The 20,494-nt window shown below is 44.8% G+C and overlaps 1 protein-coding gene and 1 non-coding gene across 2 annotated transcripts in view; one reads left to right on the plus strand and one right to left on the minus strand.

Annotated features, from left to right (window-relative positions):
• LOC124775156 (protein artichoke) overlaps positions 1-20,494 on the minus strand; it is a gene marked incomplete at its 5' end in the record, with an annotated part of 177,926 nt that overhangs the window by 39,635 nt on the left and 117,797 nt on the right. The window contains 2 exons of the mRNA XM_047249996.1: positions 2,173-2,352; positions 16,288-16,467. Of these exons, the coding sequence (XP_047105952.1) occupies positions 2,173-2,352; positions 16,288-16,467 (360 nt within the window). The remainder of the gene's footprint in view (positions 1-2,172; positions 2,353-16,287; positions 16,468-20,494) is intronic.
• On the plus strand, positions 5,305-5,378 carry Trnat-ugu. Its single transcript has one exon. It is a non-coding gene; the product is annotated as a tRNA-Thr (tRNA).

Genomic DNA, 20,494 nt, shown 5'->3' on the forward strand with positions numbered 1-20,494 from the left:
ACAGATTGTTTGAAAATTATTCAAATATTTGGTTTTGCATGAAATGTAATGTAATCAGCTCATTATAAAGTTTTCAACATATTTCTCCCACTATTTGGCAGTTGATTGTCCCACTTAGAATAATATAAAGATGAAGGTCGCACTTGTGGCAACAGGCGACAATGACGAACACAGTAGGCCTACAGAATGATAAATGAGCTGTCGATCGCTTTCGCATGTAGAGGTACATCTCTGTGCTTCTTACGTGTGAATCTGTGTGTTTATATTCTTTTGATATCAACGTGGTAAGTCGCAATTCTATCCAACGTCCAAAGACCTTGTAAAAAATAACTAGACTCACTTATAGCGCTGCAGTCGCGGGATAATTTGAGCCTTCGGCTGGACGTCATTATAGTGGTTGTAGTCTGATGTGTTGTGTAGTATTGTTGTTTATGAAGACCCTGATTCAACGTTGTATATTTGTTGGTGCGTACATACAGTATTTGTTACTCGTAATTCTACTGTTTGTACGTTCCTATCAAAAGAAGTACAATGGTGAAGAGTTGTGCAGCGATTAATTGTACAAATAAATTCGAGAAAGGAACGAATATTAGATTTCACAGGTATGTGGACATTTTAAGTTGTTTTGTATGTCAGTGCACTTGCTTAATAAATGTTTTTGTAACACGGTATTAGCATAATGTCTGTGCATCTATTTGCAGGTTTCCTTTCTCAAAACCACAGTTGTTACAAAAATGGTTACATGCTGTCAGGAGGCAAGATTTCCGACCGACAGAATAACTTTTTATATGTTCTGATCATTTTGAAGAAATTTGGCTGATCGGTAGTGTTTTCATGGTCTAGGTTAGGTTGAAACTTGATAATTTGGTTGTGAGTTGCCAAAGCACTATGCCATATATGTGGTGTCACCGCCAGACACCACACTTGCTAGGTGGTAGCTTAAATCGGCCGCGGTCCATTTAGTACATGTCGGACCCGCGTGTCGCCACTGTGTGATCGCAGACCTAGCGCCACCACAAAGCAGGTCTCGATATACGAGAGAGCACTCGCCCCAGTTGTACGGATGACATTGCTAGCGACAATACGGACAAAGCCTTTCTCTCATTTGCCGAGAGACAGTTAGAATAGCCTTCTGCTAAGTCCATGGCTACGACCTAGCAAGGCGCCAATTGTAACAGTGCATGTATCTTACGAGTCGCATTTGTATAGTCAAGAGAGATGTATCACAAGGAGTCATTAAAGTTAAGTATAAAGCAGCTACGTACTTTTCTTGCTACCATTCAATAGTTATCCTGTTCCAGACTTCACGCCCGTCTGCGTTAGATAGCGTGCCTATCGGCCCCCTCAAAATAACACTGTGTCGGTACTTCTGTCGACACATCAATATATAACGCACTTCTCGTCATAAAATCTAAAGCAAGGTAGAGTCAGAAAATATCTATTAATATAGTGGGCAAATCTTCGAGTATTTTGCGTACATCTATCGTAAATGAACTACGAAAAATGCTAGGGATCCAGTACATAACTTTTAGCAACGGCAGATTCCATGCAGTACGTAAGATAAATTCATAAACAGTGGCTAGTTGCTGTTTGTTCATAAATTAAAAAGTATATTGTAGTAACGTATTTAAATGAGGCATTATGTTTGTGACTTAACTCAAGGGAAGGCATTTTATAACCAAATGTGATGTATAAACATTCGAACCCCGCGCGTCAGTTTACCACTCTAATGGCCGCCGCCCAGCTATTCAATTTGTCCGCTCTTCACAGTCGACCACTCGTGCGGTTGTGGGGGCCTGCCAACGTCACAAGTGTTTCTTCACGAAAGTGTTACAGTTTGCCACTCGATTAATGGTTTTTGTCCATACTTCGCGCTTATTTTAGAATCATTTTTAGACACATATATGCCTTCTGATACTACACAAATCCTTGGAGGCAAGACTCAAATATTCCGTAAATTACGTAGGAAATTGATTCAAAACAAACATTATGCTTACGACGCGTCTGACATTCATCTTACTCGCCGCTTGGAGCGCTAGTGTCGCCCCATCTGTCAAACGGCAACAACTTTTACAGCAGCGAGTGTCACGACTGTTATGTTAGACTGTGGTACTTACGTTAGATGCCGGCCATCGCTAGTGGACAGGTAGATGGGTAGGTTGGCAGGCCTACCTGTTGCGCGCGAGGCTGAGTTCGGTGAGCGCGGGCAGCCCTGCTGCGGTGAGCCCCTGCGCGGGCAGCGCCACCAGCCGGTTGTGGCTGGCGTCGAGGGCGCGCAGCGACGGGAGCCGCGCCACCGCCTCCGGCAGCTCCTCCAGCACGTTGTGCGACATGTCCAGCGTCTCCAGGTCCCTGCCACCAACAGCACGGACGTAAGCAAGCACACACACACACACACACAAATCATTGCGAGGTGGATCAGATTTATTCATTTATCGTGTGCCATTTTTACAAATCGCTTTAATAAAGCTTCATAAATCAACATCTGGGCTATAGATATAGTTAATTGAACTATCAGTCATATTTAGGAAGTCCTCAAATTGACGTGTGTAGGCACTTAGTGAACGTGCATCCATTACACTGACGTGGCAAAAGTGATGGGATGCATTCTACACTACTGGCCATTAAAATTGCTACACCAAGAAGAAATGCAGATGGTAAGCTGGTATTCATTGGACAAATATATTATACTACAACTGACATGTGATTATATTTTCACGCAATTTGGGCACATAGATCCTGAGAAATCAGTACCCAGAACAACCACCTCTGGCCGTAATAACGGTCTTCATATGCCTGAGCATTGAGTCAATCAGAGCTTGGATGGCGTGTACAGGTACAGCTGCCCATGCAGCTTCAACACGATACCACAGTTCATGAAGAGTAGTGACTGGCGTTTTGTGACAAGCCAGTTGCTCGGCCACCATTGACCAGACGTTTTCAATTGGTGAGAGATCTCGAGAAAGTGCTGGCCAGGGCAGCAGTCGATCATTTTCTGTATCTAGAATGGCCCGTACAGGACCTGCAACATGCGCTCGTGCATTATCCTGCTGAAATGTAGGGTATCGCAGGGATCGAATGAAGGGTAGAGCCACGGGTCGTAACACATCTGAAATGTAACGTCCACTGCTCAGAGTGCCGTCAATGCGAACAAGAGGTGACCGAGATGTGTAACCAATTCCACCCCATACCATCACGCCGGGTGATACGCCAGTATGGCGATGACGAATACATGCTTCCAATGTGCGTTCACCGCGATGTCGCCAAACACGGATGCAATCATCATGATGCTGTAAACAGAACCTGCATTCATCCGAAAAAATGGCGTGTTGCCATTCGTGCAGCCACGATCGTCGTTGAGTACACCATCGCAGGCGCTCCTGTCTGTGACACAGCGTCGAGGGTAACCGCAGCCATGGTCTCTGAGATGATGGTCCATGCTGCTGCTCATCGAACTGTTTGCGCAGATGGTTGTTGTCTTGCAAACGTCCCCATCCGTTGACTCAGGGATCGAGACGTGGCTGCACGATCCGTTACAGTCATGCGGATAAGATGCCTGTCACCTCGACTGCTAGTGATGCGACGCCGTTGGGATCCAGCACGGCGTTCCGTATTACCCTCCTGAACCCACCGATTCCATACTCTGCTAACAGTCATTGGATCTCGACCAACGCGGCCAGCAATGTCGAGATACCACAAACCGCAATCGCGATAGGCTGCATTCCGACCTTTATCAAAGTCGGAAACGTGATGGTACGCATTTCTCCTCCTTACACGAGACATCACAACAACGTTTCACCAGGCAACGCCGGTCGACTGCTGTTTGTGTATGAGATATCGGTTGGAAACTTCCCTCATGTCAGCACGTTGTAGGTGTCGCCACCGGCGCCAGCCTTGTGTGAATGCTCTGAAAAGCTAATCATTTGCATATCACAGCATCTTCTTCCTGTCGGTTAAATTTCGCGTCTGTAGCACGTCTTCTTCGTGGTGTAGCAATTTTAATGGACAGTAGTGTATATCATGTCGGTCCTCCTTTTGCCCGGCGTGATGGAGCAACTCACCATGGCATGGACTCACGAAGTCTTTCAAAGTCTCATGCAGAAATATTGAGCCATGCTAACCCTATAGCCGTCTATAATCGCCAAAATGTTGCTGGTGTTGGATTTTGTGCGCAAACTGACCCTTCGATTGTGTCCCATAGATTTTTGATAGGATTCGTGTCCGGAGATCTGAGTGGCCAAATCAGTCGCTCAAACTGTCCAGAATGTATATGAAGATAGTAACTGTTCTCGAAAGAACAGATACCACTGATGACCGTGCAGCTTCTATAGAACAAATGATAATTAATTGAAACCCTCAGCTGCTGACAGGTGTTGTTGATATACCTCGATGGGGACAGCTGAAAATGTGTGCCCCGACTGGAACTCTGACCCAGGATCTCCGGGGACAGTTGGGAATGTGCGTCCCACGGGAAGCGTGCAAGGGATAATCCCTGCAGTCGCGCTATTCATCTGTGTCCTCGGTGGCTCAGATGGATAGAGCATCTGCCATGTAAGCAGGAGATCCCGGGTTCGAGTCCCGATCGTGGCACACATTTTCAGCTGTCCCCATCGAGGTATATTAACAACACCTGTTGATAGCTGAGGGTTTCAATTAATTATCATTTGTTCTATAGAAGCTGCACAGTCATCAATGGTACCCGTTCTTTCGAGAACAGTTACTCTCTCCATATATAGTTAAAGGCTACCCGGCCATTGATCTTCGTCTGTCCGAATGCGTACAGGTTGCCCGAACTGGATGGGCAAATATCTACTGAGAACATTACATATGTTGATTGTGGACAGTTGGGATTGTGCGTCTCACGGGAAGCGTGCAAGGGATAATCCCTGCAGTCGCGCTATTCATCTGTGTCCTCGGTGGCTCAGATGGATAGAGCATCTGCCATGTAAGCAGGAGATCCCGGGTTCGAGTCCCGATCGTGGCACACATTTTCAGCTGTCCCCATCGAGGTATATTAACAACACCTGTTGATAGCTGAGGGTTTCAATTAATTATCATTTGTTCTATAGAAGCTGCACAGTCATCAATGGTACCCGTTCTTTCGAGAACAGTTACTCTCTCCATATATAGTTAAAGGCTACCCGGCCATTGATCTTCGTCTGTCCGAATGCGTACAGGTTGCCCGAACTGGATGGGCAAATATCTACTGAGAACATTACATATGTTGATTGTGGACAGTTGGGATTGTGCGTCTCACGGGAAGCGTGCAAGGGATAATCCCTGCAGTCGCGCTATTCATCTGTGTCCTCGGTGGCTCAGATGGATAGAGCGTCTGCCATGTAAGCAGGAGATCCCGGGTTCAAGTCCCGGTCGGGGCACACATTTTCAGCTGACCCCATCGAGGTATATCAAAAACACCTGTCGGCAGCTGAGGATTTCAATTAATTATCATTTGTCCAGAATGTGCTTCAAACCAATCACGAACAGTTGTGGGACAGTGACATGAGGCATTGTCATCTATAAAAATTCCATCATTGTTTGGGAATATGTAGTCCATAAATGACTGCAAATGGTCTCCAAGTAGCCTAACATAAAGGAGGACCCAGTTCATTCCATGCAAACGCGGTACACACCATTATGCAGCCACCACCAACTTGCACAGAGCCTTGTTGACATCTTGGGTCCGTGGCTTCGTAGGGTGTGCGCCACACTCGAAATCAGTTCTTACCAACTAAAATCGGGACTCGCCTGACCGGGCCACGGATTTCCAGCCGTCTAAGGTCCAACTTATGTGGCTACGAGCTCAGGAGAGACGACGCAGGCGATGTCGTGCTGTTAGGAAAGGCACTCGCGACGGTCCACAGTCCATTAACGCCAAATTTCGCCGCACTGTCCTAACGGATACGTTCGTCGTACGTCCCACAATGATTTCTGTGGCTACATCACGCATTGCTGCTTGTCTGTTAGCACTGACAACTTTATGCAAACGCAGCTGTTCTCAGTCATTAAGGAAAGCCCATCAGCCACTGCCTTGTGCGTGGTGAGAGGTAATTCCTGCGATCTGGTATTCTTCGCATACTCTTGACATGTGGATCGCGGAATATTGAATTCGCTAAAGAGTTCCGAAATGGAATGTTCCATGCGTCTAGTTCCAAATACTATTCCGCGTTCAGAGTCAGTGAATTCCAGTCGTGCGGCCACAATCACGTCGGAAACCTCTTCACATGCCTCACTTGAGTACAAATGACAGCTCCACCAACGCACTGCCCTTTTATTCCTTGTGTACCGTCATCTGTATATGCGCATATCGCTATCTTATGACCTTTGTCATCACAGTGTTTATCACATACGACCGCTAACTAGATGGTGAGAGTGATCCTGCTCGTGCCTGAAGTCATGAGCATTGCGTTTTTTAGTTTGATGCCTGTTTTCTTGTGTGGGAGCTATTAATCCAGACGGGACAACGGTGTTGTGCTGCTGAATAAACCTGACCTAAAGCTGTCCTTCGTAACGTACTTGACGGAGAGCACTATTTGGTGCCATATAGATTCTGAACGGTGTTATTTCAGGTACAGAGTTTTGCAGCTGTCCTTCTCAGGTGTCCCTTATAGCTTAATGTTCTTCTAAAGTAACTCCTAGATACTTAGAAGTTTCATTGTGAGTTAAGGTGACACTGTTGAAAGGAATCGTAGGTTCCCTGTTAGCAAGTTTTTTGTTCAGGGCATAACATGGAAGGTCTGTCTTAGTTGAACTACGATGGGGACTCCATGTACGGAAATAGTTCCCATTGCAACAGGATCATTTATTAGAGCATCATACTGCCTTTATGGACTTATTCAAATTGACAGACACCATGATTGCAACTTCATAAATGTATTGTCGGCTGGTTACTAAATTTTAGTTGCATGTCATTAATCAAAAAAGTTACCGTGGTCCCATACTCGGGAAATAAGTACACTGGGGCAGATACACGGATCTTGCATTACCGCTGTTGGCAATATTCTGGTCGAGGTGATTAGCTGTTGCCTTCCTCTGTCCTGTTATTAAGTATCAAGTGTGTCTGTAGCGTGTATCGACTGTGATGAGAGCGTGTTCTGGATGAAGAGACGGGAGAGGATAAAACCCACTGAGCACATGCCCTACTCCTCTCGAATAGTCCTAACGGGGTTGGCGAGCGTACAGTCATCATCCGATGAACGGATCACTATCAGAAGTGTCATATGCATTCTCTTCATGAGACACTATGGAGGGGTTAGAAATTTAATCCAGGACATTGGCACAAAAACTGATGGCCAGGAGCTTTACACCACCACTTCTCCCCTTACCAGTGAAATACTGGCAGTGAAAATGTCTATCACCATGATATTATCTCCGAATCTAGCGCCAACGCACAGGCGTGCATTAGCGATCTCAGTTTGTAAGTAGGCTGTTTAGGTTTTTATGTTGGTAACGCCACGTAGTGCTCTGTATGAAAATCGGTGACTGCGTTGTGTGCAGTCTGTGGCTGGTTGGACTCATTGTTGGATTATTCGCTAGTGTAGTGCTGGGCTGTTGGATGTGAACAGCGCGTAGCGTTGGGCAGTTGGAGCCGGAGGTGAGCCGCCAGCGGTGGTGGATGTCGGAAGAAATGTGCCAGAGTTTTGAGAGCGGATGGTCTGGACGTGTGTCCGTCAGAAAAAGGAAATTTGTAAGACTGGATGTCATGAACTGATATATATATATAATGACTTTTGAGCACTATTAAGGTAAATACATTGTTTGTTCTCTATCAAAATCATTCATTTGCTAACTATGCCTCTCAGTAGTTAGTGCCTTCAGTAGTTAGAATCTTTTATTCAGCTGGCAGTATTGGCGCTCGCTGTATTGCAATAGTTCGAGTCACGAAGATTTTTTTAACGTCAGTGATTCATGAAAGGTATAGGTTATTGTTAGTCGGGGCCAATCTTTTGTAGGGATTATTGAAAGTCAGACTGCGTTGCGCTAAAATATTGTGTGTCAGTTTAGTGATGATCAGAATAAGTAAAGAGAAAACTGTCTGAGTACGTTGAGTTTTGCTCAGCTGGTTGAAAATCAAATAACGTAAGAGTTTTTCCAGCACTGTCATTATTTACATACAAAGGGGAAGTTTCAACTTATGGAAGCGGGTATATCATTAATAGGGATATAAAAACTTACCAGATTAACAAAAACATTGCTAAACGGCCATAATATGTACTCTTCTTTTCCATAATATCGGCATTATTCTTATAACTTCGAAGATGTATCGATAGCAGACACCTTGGACATTGTACACTATGTGACCAAAAGTATCCGGACACCTGACTGATAATGACTTACAGGTTCGTGGCGTCCTCCATCGGTAATGCTGGAATTCAGTATGGAGTTGGCCCACCCTTAGCCTTGATGACACTTTCCACTCTCGCAGGCATGTGTTCAATTGGGTGCTGGAAGGTTTCTTGGGGAATGGCGGCCCATTCTTCACGGAGTGCTGCGCTGAGGAGAGGTATCATTGTCACACGGCGAGGCCTGGCACGAAGTCGGCGTTCCAAAACATCCCAAAGATGGTCTATAGGACTCTGTGCAGGGCAGTCCATTACACGGATGTTATTGTCGCGTAACCACTCCGCCACAGGCCGTGCATTATGGACAGGTGCTCGATCGTGTTGAAAGATGCAATCGCCATCCCGAATTACCCTTCAAAAGTAGGAAGCCAGGAGGTGCTTAAAACATCAATGTAGGCCTGTGCTGTGATAGTGCCACGCAAAACAACAAGGGGTGCCATCCCCGTACATGAAAAACACGATCACACCGTAACACCACCGCCTCCGAATTTTACTGTTGGCACTACACACGCTGGCAGATGACGTTCACCGGGCATTCGCCATACCCACACCGTGCCATCGGATCGCCACATTGTGTACCGTGATTCGTCACTCCACACAACGTTTTTCCACTGTTCAATCGTCCACTGTTTACGCTCCTTCCTCCAAGCGAGGCGTCGTTTGGCATTTGCCAGCGTCACGTGTGGCTTATGAGCAGCCGCTCGACCATGAAATCCAAGTTTTCTCACCTCCCGCCTAACTGTTATAGTACTTGCTGTAGATCCTGTTACAGTTTGGCATTCCTATGTGATGGTCTGGAAAGACGTCTGGCTATTACGCATTACGACCGTCTTCAACGATCGGCAGTCTCTGTTAGTTAACAGACGAGGTCGGCCTATACGCTTTTGTGCTGTATGTGTCCCTTCACGTTTTCACTTCACTATCACATCGGAAACAGTGGACGTAGGGATGTTCAGGAGTGTGGAAATCTTGCTTACAGACGTATGACACAAATGACACCCAATCACCTGACCACGTTCGAAGTTCTGCTCTTACACGATGTATAATGACTACTAAGGTCGCTGATATGGAGTACCTGGAAGTAGGTGCCAGCATGATGCACCTGATTTGAAAAACGTTTGCTTTTGGGGGTGTCCGGATACTTTTGACCACATAGTGTAGATTTCGCAGCTGTGTCACAAGCAGCGGTAACTTTGTGACTGCCGGCCACTCAAGTGCCCTTCCTGAGGAACTATGAATAGGGCAATGCAACCAGCCGCAGAGCAGGCGGAAGTCAGTCATTCGAGTTAGCGATGCCGCTGAGTAAGGATGTCATCAAGGGTACTGCGGATGGGGGAACGGCTCCACAGGCCATGGAGTCAATCTGTCGGCAGTTGGCGACTGTTTGTACGTTGTCTATCGCAGTCAGTCTCCCCGCAACGACGAACCCTGATAAGTTAACTGACGGTGAGATGGATATTACAATGGAAACTAATCCGTTTATCATGCTATTGCAGACTCTGAGGATGAGGCTCACCAAATGCTTTCCACTTCGGGAAATACGTCGAAATACACGAGGATTGCGAGTACTTTGACTCTCTATCTCTGTTGTGTGGCGTTTCGCCGCTGGGTGCAAGTATTTTTATGTGACGCCGTCTAGGCGTCTTACACGTCAGTGGTGATGGGACGATAATGAGAACAACACAGCACCCAGCCCTTACAGTTGATACTGGGCCCCAGTGACCCCACAGGACTGCTACTTCAACTGCAGGTGTGTGAAATTCGCCACAGGGGAACATGGCGAAACAAATACCTGCCCAGACAGATAATTAAGTACAGTTTAGGGCAATAATGAAATAATGCCTAAGCTTTTGCAACTCTCCGTTTCACATTTTTGTGTAAGTGGGAGTTTTTGTGTTTTTCCATTTTATCGGACAAATGTACAAATTCCATAACAGATGTATTAGTTCACGAATTTACTTGTGGACTAAAAACCAGATATTCTTATGCTACACCCGCACAACAACTTGTGCTAACTGTTTAAATGTTCGCTTGTACGAAGGTAACCCGAAAAGTAGGTCTCCTACTTTTTTTATATAAGTAAATAGACCTGTTTATTTCTACAATGGTTTACATCAGTTTACAGCTTGAACATTTAGCTATTTTTCGACATAATCACCGTTTCTGTCGATGCATTTTTGTAGACGTTGTGGCAATTTTTGTATGCCCATGTCATACCAGTTCGCCGCTATACTGTTCAGGAAGTTATGAACCTCTTCTTTCACCTAGTCATCGGAGCTGAATCGCTTTCCGGCCAAATGTTCTTTTAACCTAGGGAACAGGTGATAGTCACTGGGCGCCAAGTCAGGACTATAGGGTGGATTGGTAACTATGTTCCACTGAAACTGTTGCAGGAGAACAACGGTTTGGTTCAAATGGCTCTGAGCACTATGGGACTTAACATCTGAGGTCATCAGTCCCCTAGAACTTAGAACTACTTAAACCTAACTAACCTAAGGACATCACACACATCGCTGCCCGAGGCAGGATTCGAACCTGCGACCGTAGCGGTCGTTCGGCTCCAGACTGTAGCGCCTAGAACCGCACGAACAACGGTTTGCCGAGCGATGTGTGAGCGAGCGTTGTCATGGAGAATGTGTACGCCCTTGCTCAACATTCCTCTTCTCTGGTTCTGAATTGCCCGTTTGAATTTTTTCAGAGTCTCACAGTACCTGTCAGCGTTAATTGTGCTCCCAGTTGGCATAAAGTCGACCAACAATACCCCTTTCCGATCCCAAAAAACGGTTCTCATGACTTTACCGGCAGACTGTGTTTGTTTGAATTTCCGCGGCTTTGGCGAAGAAGGATGCCGCCATTGACGTGATTGTTGCTTGGTCTCAGGTGTAAAAAGGGTATGTCCAGGTTTCGTCACCCGTGACAATGGAGTCCAGAAAGTTGTCCTGTTCGGCTGCAAGGCGGTGAAGAAATGCGCCGGAAGCATCAACTCGTTGCCGCATGTGGTCCTCAGTCAGCATGTGTGGCATCCATCTTGCGCACACCTTCCGGTAGTTCAGTGTTTCCGTTAAAATTCTGTGAGCGGTGCTTCGGGAAACCTCAGGAACCAATGTGCAGAGACCATCGAGGGTGATCTGCCGATCTTCACTCATGCTTTGCTCAAGCTTCAACACTGTCCCCTCAGAAACTTCTCAGAAACATCCGCTCCTTTGTTCGTCGTGAATTTCGGTCCGACCAGCTGCAAACTCTCTACACCACTTACGAACATTTTTGACACCCATGCACGACTCACAATACACTCCCGCCAATTGGCGATGGACTTCAATCGACGCAATGCCCTTTGCGTTCAGAAACCGAATAACTGCGCGCAATTCGCACTTGGCGGTGACATCCCACGGGAGTTCTATTCTCAACGGCTGCCAAGCCAAGACTGAGCGCCTCAGCGCGGCGTGCACATGTTTACACACAGCGCGTGAAGCACTCTTCATAACAGTGTGACCAACTGCCACACAAACAGAGTTCTGTATTTATAAAAAAAAAATAGGAGACCTTAGTTTTGGTATTACCCTCGTAGTAAGACTTATTTGATTTCTTCACTCTCTCAATCGAAGCATATGTTCTCGGATGCCCTGGTTTCTTTGCGGCTAAATTTTCATGGTAATTTACTTTTATGTTCCCAGAATGAGAATTTCACTCCGTGGCGGATTGTGACCTGAGATAAAACTTCCTGGCAGATAAAAAAATTTGCGCCAGACGGAGTCTCGAACTCGGGACCTTTGCCTTTCATAGGCAAATGCTGTTACTTTTTCTTTTTTTTTGCATTTTGTTCGTTGTATTTGGTCTTAGCGGATGTCACATGACATCCGCTGAAGTTTGTTGTTGATGCCTTCAGTCAGTTTTTTATCAGAGAGACCAGCTAGCTCCCTGACCGAAAACGCTAAGCTACCGCGCCGGCAGTGCACTGAGCTACCCAAGCATGACTCGCGACCCATCCTCACAGCTCTACTTTTCGTTTAGAATTTACAGTAGATTCAACATAGTTCATGTTCACACTGCAAACGAAAACCGATTTGCGCACAGTAAACAATCAACTCCAAACACAAGGTGCCGTTTGTGGAAACGATTAAATTCAAACATTAATGTCTACTAAAATGGTCACTTGACTAGAATACAAATAAGGCGCTGAGATCCATAAGGACGTAATGGACATCACCGTCGATCCCACATTTAAGTGAATGTCAGAGAAACTAGTGATACAGCTTTTGGAGAAGTTTCATATATACAGAACAGAAAATCTGACTCACCGCAAGATCAACAGATTTCAGAAGCATGAATAAATGCTACAATCTTACAGTGGACAGTGATGTGTTTTGGGCCCTTATGACTCTATAACTAATGAGGAGGTATTGAATAGAATTGGGGAGAAGAGGAGTTTGTGGCACAACTTGACTAAAAGAAGGGATCGGTTGGTAGGACACGTTCCGAGGCATCAAGGGATCACCAATTTAGTACTGGAGGGCAGCGTGTAGGGTAAAAATCGTAGAGGGAGACCAAGAGATGAATACACTAAACAGATTCAGAAGGATGTAGGTTGCAGTAGATACTGGGAGATGAAGAAGCTTGCACAGGATAGAGTAGCATGGAGAGCTCCATCAAACCAGTCTCAGGACTGAAGACCACAACAACATGACTCTAAGCACCTCAAATGTATTTCTGTATGATAAAATTCATAACTGAATATACTATAACCCATTCAGAAATCAACAAAATAGGTTTACTGTCAATACAACTTTAACATATACTGTCTTCCAGTCTAATTTTACTATGGTATATAATGAGTGAATTATCATACCTGAGGAGTGAGCTGTCATCTAGCACGATTTATGCTGAGCGAACGGGGATGAAAGTCTGCTACAGTGGCACTCAACTTCTAGTTGAGAGGCAAGGGTCAGCTGTGCACATCGTGAACCGTGCACGTTGTTCATCAAATCCGCGTCACAATATTTGGCCCACAAGGCAATTACGTCAAACGAGTTACACATGCGCAAAAGCTCCTTAATACGTGCACAACTGAAGGTGTGCTCTTGATCCTGATACCAAGTATCACGGAGTGTAGAAGAGGAGTAGTGCAGTAGATTTAAGTGCCGTATCTTTCACATTGCAGCATCAGTGTTACGCTGAACAGCATTCAAAGAAAAATAACCAATAAATCCGCAGGGCGTCGAAAGTTAGGGTTTTCACAAGCTCTTGCGCTCTTTCACAGAAGCCGCCACTGGGTAGTAAAGTACAAAATTGAGTAGATCAAATTACTTTCAGTGATTAGTTGGAAGATGAGCTACTGAAACATCTTAAACATTTAGGCAATTGTTTTTTGTCCACAAACAATAAGAATTCTTAAAATTAGTTTTTGATGTAGCAGAATATCAGTTCAACAGGAACAAGAAAACTGCAGACACTACATTTTTTGGGGGTTTCATGAAGTAGCATTCAGAATTTTCGTTATGGTGTGCCCTATGTATTAGCCACAATGAGGACAAGATTTCAACAGAGAGCAGTGAATTCTTATTTTGAAGACCTGTAAAAGCTCTGATATTACTCATCTATTTCTTTTTGTGTGTGTGTTCACATTTGCATTGTTTGTCCCTCTTCACTGTGTGTGGCGTTGGGAACATATCATTTTAAGCACTTTCATAAAATGTAATTAATGATTTAAAGTGCCTTACTTTGATTTATTTTTATGACCTTTTAGCAGTAATATCATATATTTTCACCATATATTTTCGTTCATTTGATTCTTCTATACGTTCCAAAAAGTCTAATGCGTCTTCCATGGGGCCAACTAGCCCTGTTAAAGTGCATTGTCTATAGTTTGTGGAAGACGTAGCGTCCAACGAACCAACCTGGCTGCAATATTTTTCGCTGGGGAATAATTTCCTATCTTATTCATTAGGCGATGGAGGCTGAGTCACATTGTTGATTGTAATCAGAAAAAACGTAATCCTTCCGCTGCTACAGACATGCTCTCTACATTACGTGGTGAGGGCAACTTTCGTTATGGCTGTGCAGTAAGACGGCCTTCCGCCGATATGAAACACTTATCCGATTTTTCGAAAACTATTTGGTGAAAAAATTTGGTTTTTCACACCGTACCGTCTGATATCTTTGCTCAAATGAAGACTGATTTTGTTTTTGTTATATGCCATAGCTACTGCGCTGTAACAAATTAAGTAAAACATTGCGCAAAATATTACAGATTTTGCAGAGGTAAAAACATATTGCTTAAACTCTCAATATGGTTGATTTTGGTTCTAACATTTCAGTAAATTATACTGAACTTTTATTTAAAATTGAGAGCAGAATGGGATCTCATTTTGTTCTCGAGTTATTGGGTTTTATATCCGCTGGATAGTCGGGCGTCTCATGTACATTCACGTCTCTGTGCATTGAGAATCATGTGATCATAACTATCATCATACCTCACAAACGATTCAAGATATCGAAACGAGATTTGTTGCAAATGATAGCAAATATGCTGTATGATAAATACTCGAAATTTTTATATTAATCGAGATATGTAAGTAATTCATCTGCAGCGATGGCCCATAGTATTGCAGAAAAACCCAAGTAGCACGGAGATGCACGTTCACAGCAACTGGGCAATGCCGTAGCAGGACGTGCACACACGTCCACAGCAGCGAAAGGGTTAACATCTTGTTGTTGTTGTGCTCTTCAGTCCAAAGACTGGTTTGATACAGCCTTCCATGCTAATCTGTCCTGTGCAAGCTTCTTCATCTCCCAGTACCTACTGCAACCTACATCCTTCTGAATCTGTTTAGTGTATTCATCTCTTGGTCTCCCTCTACGATTTTTACCTTCCACGCTGCCCTCAAATACTAAACTGGTGATACCTTGATGCCTCAGAATATGCCCTACCAACCAATCCCTTCTTCTAGTCAAGTTGTGCAACAAATTTCTCTTCTCTCCAATTCTATTCAATACCTCCTCATTAGTTATGTGATCTACCCATCTAATCTTCAGCATTCTTCTGTAGCACCACATTTCGAAAGCTTCTATTCTCTTCTTGTCTAAACTATTTATCGTCCATGTTTCACTTCCATACATGGCTACACTCCATACAAATACTTTCAGAAAAGACTTTCTGACACTTAAATCTATACTCGATGTTAACAAATTTCTCTTCTTCAGAAACACTTTCCTTGCCATTGCCAGTCTACATTTTACATCCTCTCTACTTCGACCATCATCAGTTATTTTGTTCCCCAAATAGTAAAACTCATTTACTACTTTAAGCGTCTCATTTCCTAATCTAATTCCCGCAGCATCACCAGATTTAATTCGATTACATTCCAATGTCCTCGTTTTGCTTTTGTTGATGTTCATCTTATATCCTCCTTTCAAGACACTGTCTATTCTGTTCAACTGCTTTTCCAAGTCCTTTGCTGTCTCTGACAGAATTACAATGTCATCGGCGAACCTCAAAGTTTTTATTTCTTCTCCATGGATTTTAATACCTACTCCAAATTTTTCTTTTGTTTCCTTTACTGCTTGCTCAATATACAGATTGAATAACATCGGGGAGAGGCTACAACCCTGTCTCACTCCCTTCCCAACCACTGCTTCCCCTTTGTGCCCCTCGACTCTTATAACTGCCATCTGGTTTCTGTACAAATTGTAAACAGCCTTTCACTCCCTTTATTTTACCCCTGCCACCTTCAGAATTTGAAAGAGATTATTCCAGTCAACATTGTCAAAAGCTTTCTCTGAGTCTACAAATGCTGGAAACATAGGTTTGCCTTTCCTTAATCTATTTTCTAAGATAAGTCGTAGGGTCGGTATTGCCTCACGTGTTCCATAGAAGGCGGGTATTAACATTTTCCAGTCTGGTCACACAAAGGCTGTTACTGTGGTTGCCAGCAAGCTTGCAGCGCACCTGGTGTCGGCGAGCGCGTCCTCGTCGACGGCGGCGATGTGGTTCCTGCTGAGGTCGCAGTGGCGCAGCAGTCGGGCGCCGCGCAGCATGGCGGCCGGCACGTGCTGCAGGCGGTTGCCGCGCAGCTGTAGGGAGCGCAGCTGCCGCGCCGCGCCGCCCAGCGACTCCACGCTCACCAGCCTGTGCGATCATATACCTTCAGCGTCGCTTCTCTTCCTGTCAGTATATCTCATCTTCAAGGGTTACTGTTTACTAATTACGAGGACCGGACAATAAGTAAAAACAATTTCTTCTGCTCCTTAGTTGGCAACAGTAATATGATTAATCTCACTGTTGCAGTTGTACATTAGCTGTATTGGCCCAGGGCATAGCTGTATGAGGGGGGTCCCAAAAGTAACCGGAATCGTAATGCTGCACATCGTGTACTTGTAGTGGCAGGTTGCACCGCCAGAAGGTTGTAGTAGGAACTCTGCTGAGTCATTCTGCCACGCAGCGTCACCCAACAGTGAGAAGTATGGTTTCTATGGCAGTTCTTTTAGTGTGCGCAGAGTGCAGACGTGACACGAGGAAATGGCTAGTTCTTACGAACAACGTGCGGCAGTGAAGTTTTGTTTCTTGCTCGGCAAGAATGCAGCAGAAACTGTTGCGATGATTCAGACAGCCTACAAAGCCTCTTAGTAAAACACAAGTGTACGAATGGTTTTCTCGGTTTAAAAAGGGAGAAATGGTGGTTGAAGATCAGACCCGTTCCGGTGGACCTTCAATTGCACGAAGCGAAGGCAACATCGACAAAATCCGTGATCTCATCACTGAAGATCGACGCAGGACAATTGACCAACTCGAGAACTTGTCCGGGTTGTCCTGGAGCTCAATTCAGCGCATCTTGACCATCGATTTGGGGATGCGAAGAGTGGCAGCAAAATTCGTGCCGAAGCTTCTTATCAGAGATCAAAGGACTCATCGCGTTGAAGCCTGCCTCTAAATGAAGGACGCGTGCAAAGATGATCCACATTTTTTCAACAAAATCATTACAGGTGATGAGTCATGGTGCTACGGGTACGATCCAGAAAGTAAACAACAGTCATCACAATGGAAGTCACCTGGCTCACCTCGACCAAAAAAAGCTTGACAAGGGAAATAGAATGTGAAAACAACGTTGATATGTTTTTTTGACATCAAAGGGATCGTACACTCTGAATTTGTCCCTGAAAACCAGACAGTAAACCAACAATTCTATTTGGTGGTTATGAAACGGCTTCGCAGAAGTTTGTCGCCGTAACGTGCGGCTTTGTGGGATTCTGGCGCGTGGTTCCTGCATCAGGACAACGCTCCTGCACACACGGCTCTCAGCGTTCGCCAGTTTTTGGCCTCAACGAAGACGACTACCTTGGCCCACGCGCCCTGTTAGCTGGATTTAGCACCCTCGGACTTCTTCCTATTCCCGAGGATGACAAGAGACTTGAGAGGGCAGCGTTTTGCGGATATGGAAGACGTAAAACGCCATGTCATAAAAGTGCTAGCAAGTGTCAATGAGGACGAATTTAAAAGGTGCTTCGAATACTGGAATGAACGTTTGGACAAGTGTATTAATGCTAATGGAGAGTACTTCGAAGGAGATTAAGGTTGTATTTGAAAACAATAACGTATATGCTTTATAGAAAGAAATTCCAGTTATTTTTGGGTCGCCCCTCGTATTTGTAGTGATTTCAGAGTATTTTATTTTGAGTGCCATGTTATCCGTTGGACCAACGAAAAAATTAGAGGAATCATTTGTTTTCGGTACTCTGAATGGAGTAAAAAATATAGATATTATTGATAGAATGCAGCTGCAGTATGTTAATAGCCGTCTTAAATTAGTTAATGAAATATGCATAAGTCGATAAATTCCTTTAAAACTGCAAGTGCATCTGTCTGTGGAAAATATCGTTCAGGTAAGAGCCAAAGAAACTGGTGCACCTGCCTAACATCGTGTAGGGCCCGCACGTGCACGCAGAACCGCCGCATCACGACGTGGTATGGACTCGACTAATGTCTGAAGTAGAGCTGGAGGGAACTGACACCATGAATCCATAGGGGTGGAATGGAGTGGAGATCTTGCCTGAACAGCACGTTGCAAGGCATCCCAGGTATGCTCAATAATGTTCACGCCTGGGGAGTTTGGTGGCCAGCAGAAGTGTTTAAACTCAGAAGAGTGTTCTTGGAGCCACTCTGTAGCAATTCTGGTCGTGTGGGGTATCGCATTGTCCTGCTGGAATTGCCCAACTCCTTCGGATTGCACAATGAAGGCAGGTGATCAGACAGGATGCTTAGATACATGTCACCTGTCAGAGTCGTATCTAGACGCATCAGGGGTCCCATATCACTCCTATGCACATGCACCACATCATTACAGGGCCTCCTCCAGCTTGAACAATCCCCTGCTGGCATGCAGGGTCCATCGATTCATGAAGTTGTCTACATACCCATACACATCCATCCGCTCGATACAATTTGATACAAGACTCGTCCGACCAGGCAACATGTTTCCAGTCATCAACAGTCCAATGTCCGTGTTGACAGGCCCATGCGAGGTGTTAAGCTTTGTGTCATGTAGTCATCAAGAGTACACAAGCGGGACTTTGGTTTCGAAAGCTCATATCGATGATGTTTCATTGAATAGTTAGCAAGCTGACATTTGTTGATGGCCCAACATTGAAATCTGCAACAATTTGGGGAAGGTCTGCACTTCTGTCACGTTGAACGATTCTCTTCAGTTGTCGTTGCTCCTGTTCTTGCAGGATCTTTTTCCAGTTGCAGCGGTGTTGGAGATTTAATGTTTTACCGGATTCCTGGTATTCCGGGTACACTCGTGAAATGGTCGTTCCGGAAAATCCCCATTTCATCGCTACCTCGGAGACGCTGTATCCCATCGCTTGTGCGCCGACTATAACACTATGTTCAAACTCACTTAAATCTTGATAATCTGCCAATGTAGCAGCAGTAAGCGATCTAACAACTGCGCCAGACACTTGTTGTCCCATACATGCGTTGCCGACCGCAGCGCCGTATTCTGCCCGTTTACATATCTCTGTATTAGAATACGCGTGCCTATACCAGTTTCTTTGGCGCTTCAGTGTAATTTAATCATGGCAGGGTCCTCAGTCATGATAAAAGAAATAAGTTCTGTTTTATTAGCCGGCCGCGGTGGTCTAGCGGTTCTCGGCGCTCAGTCCGGAACCGCGCGACTGCTACGGTCGCAGGTTCGAATCCTGCCTCGGGCATGGATGTGTATGATGTCCTTAGGTTAGTTAGGTTTAAGTGGTTCTAAGTTCTAGGGGATTGATGACCACAGATGTTAAGTCCCATAGTGCTCAGAGCCATTTTGTTTTATTTTTATTTCGCATACTATATCGTTTCGATATTGTAGCCATTCTCAAGTAAAATGTGTTACCCGTTAATGACAACTGCCACCCACTTCAAAAAACTGACAGTAGCACCAAGAAAGCTGAAAGAATAATTCGTGATGATCGTATTGCCAGAACCGATGATAATGCATGTGAGTTGAACATTAGCCACGTTTCATCGTTTTCCATCATCCTTGAATCTCTAAGCTATCACAGAGCTTGTGCTTATTTGGTAACATGTCAACTGACGAACAGAAACAGTGTCAAAATCACATTTAAGGTGATTGAAGAAGAAGGAGAAGACTCTGTTACACAGCAACCGTTGATAAACTCTGAGTTCGTAACCAAGAACTACGCGTTAAGCAATAGAGCACGGTGGGAAAACAACCATATTCGTATACAGAGAAAAAATTCAGCAGCAAAGTTTCTGCTGTTAAGCTGATGATTACAGTGTTTTGGGGTATGAACGGACCATTGCTGATTCATTACACTCTAAAAAGTTACAGAGTGAATAATCACAGCTTGTGTGAGTTACTGCGAGATCTGAAAAACAATATAAAAAAGAAGAGCAGAAAGAATCTTCTTTCAATGGCGTGATTTTGTTTCAAAGTAATCTCTGCCCTCACACATCTCGAAAAAAAAAAAAAATCCAGTTCATTCGAAATATTGGCCACGCAGGGTAGCTGTGCGGTCTAGGGCGTCTTGTCACGGTTCGCGCGGCTCCTCCCGTCGGAGCTTCGAGTCCTCCCTCGGGCATGAGTGTGTGTGTTGTTCTTAGCGTAAGCTAGTTTATGTTACTTTAATTAGTATGTAATCCTAGGGAC

The sequence above is a fragment of the Schistocerca piceifrons genome, chromosome 2, assembly GCF_021461385.2.
Source record: "Schistocerca piceifrons isolate TAMUIC-IGC-003096 chromosome 2, iqSchPice1.1, whole genome shotgun sequence".
Lineage (NCBI taxonomy): Eukaryota > Metazoa > Arthropoda > Insecta > Orthoptera > Acrididae > Schistocerca > Schistocerca piceifrons.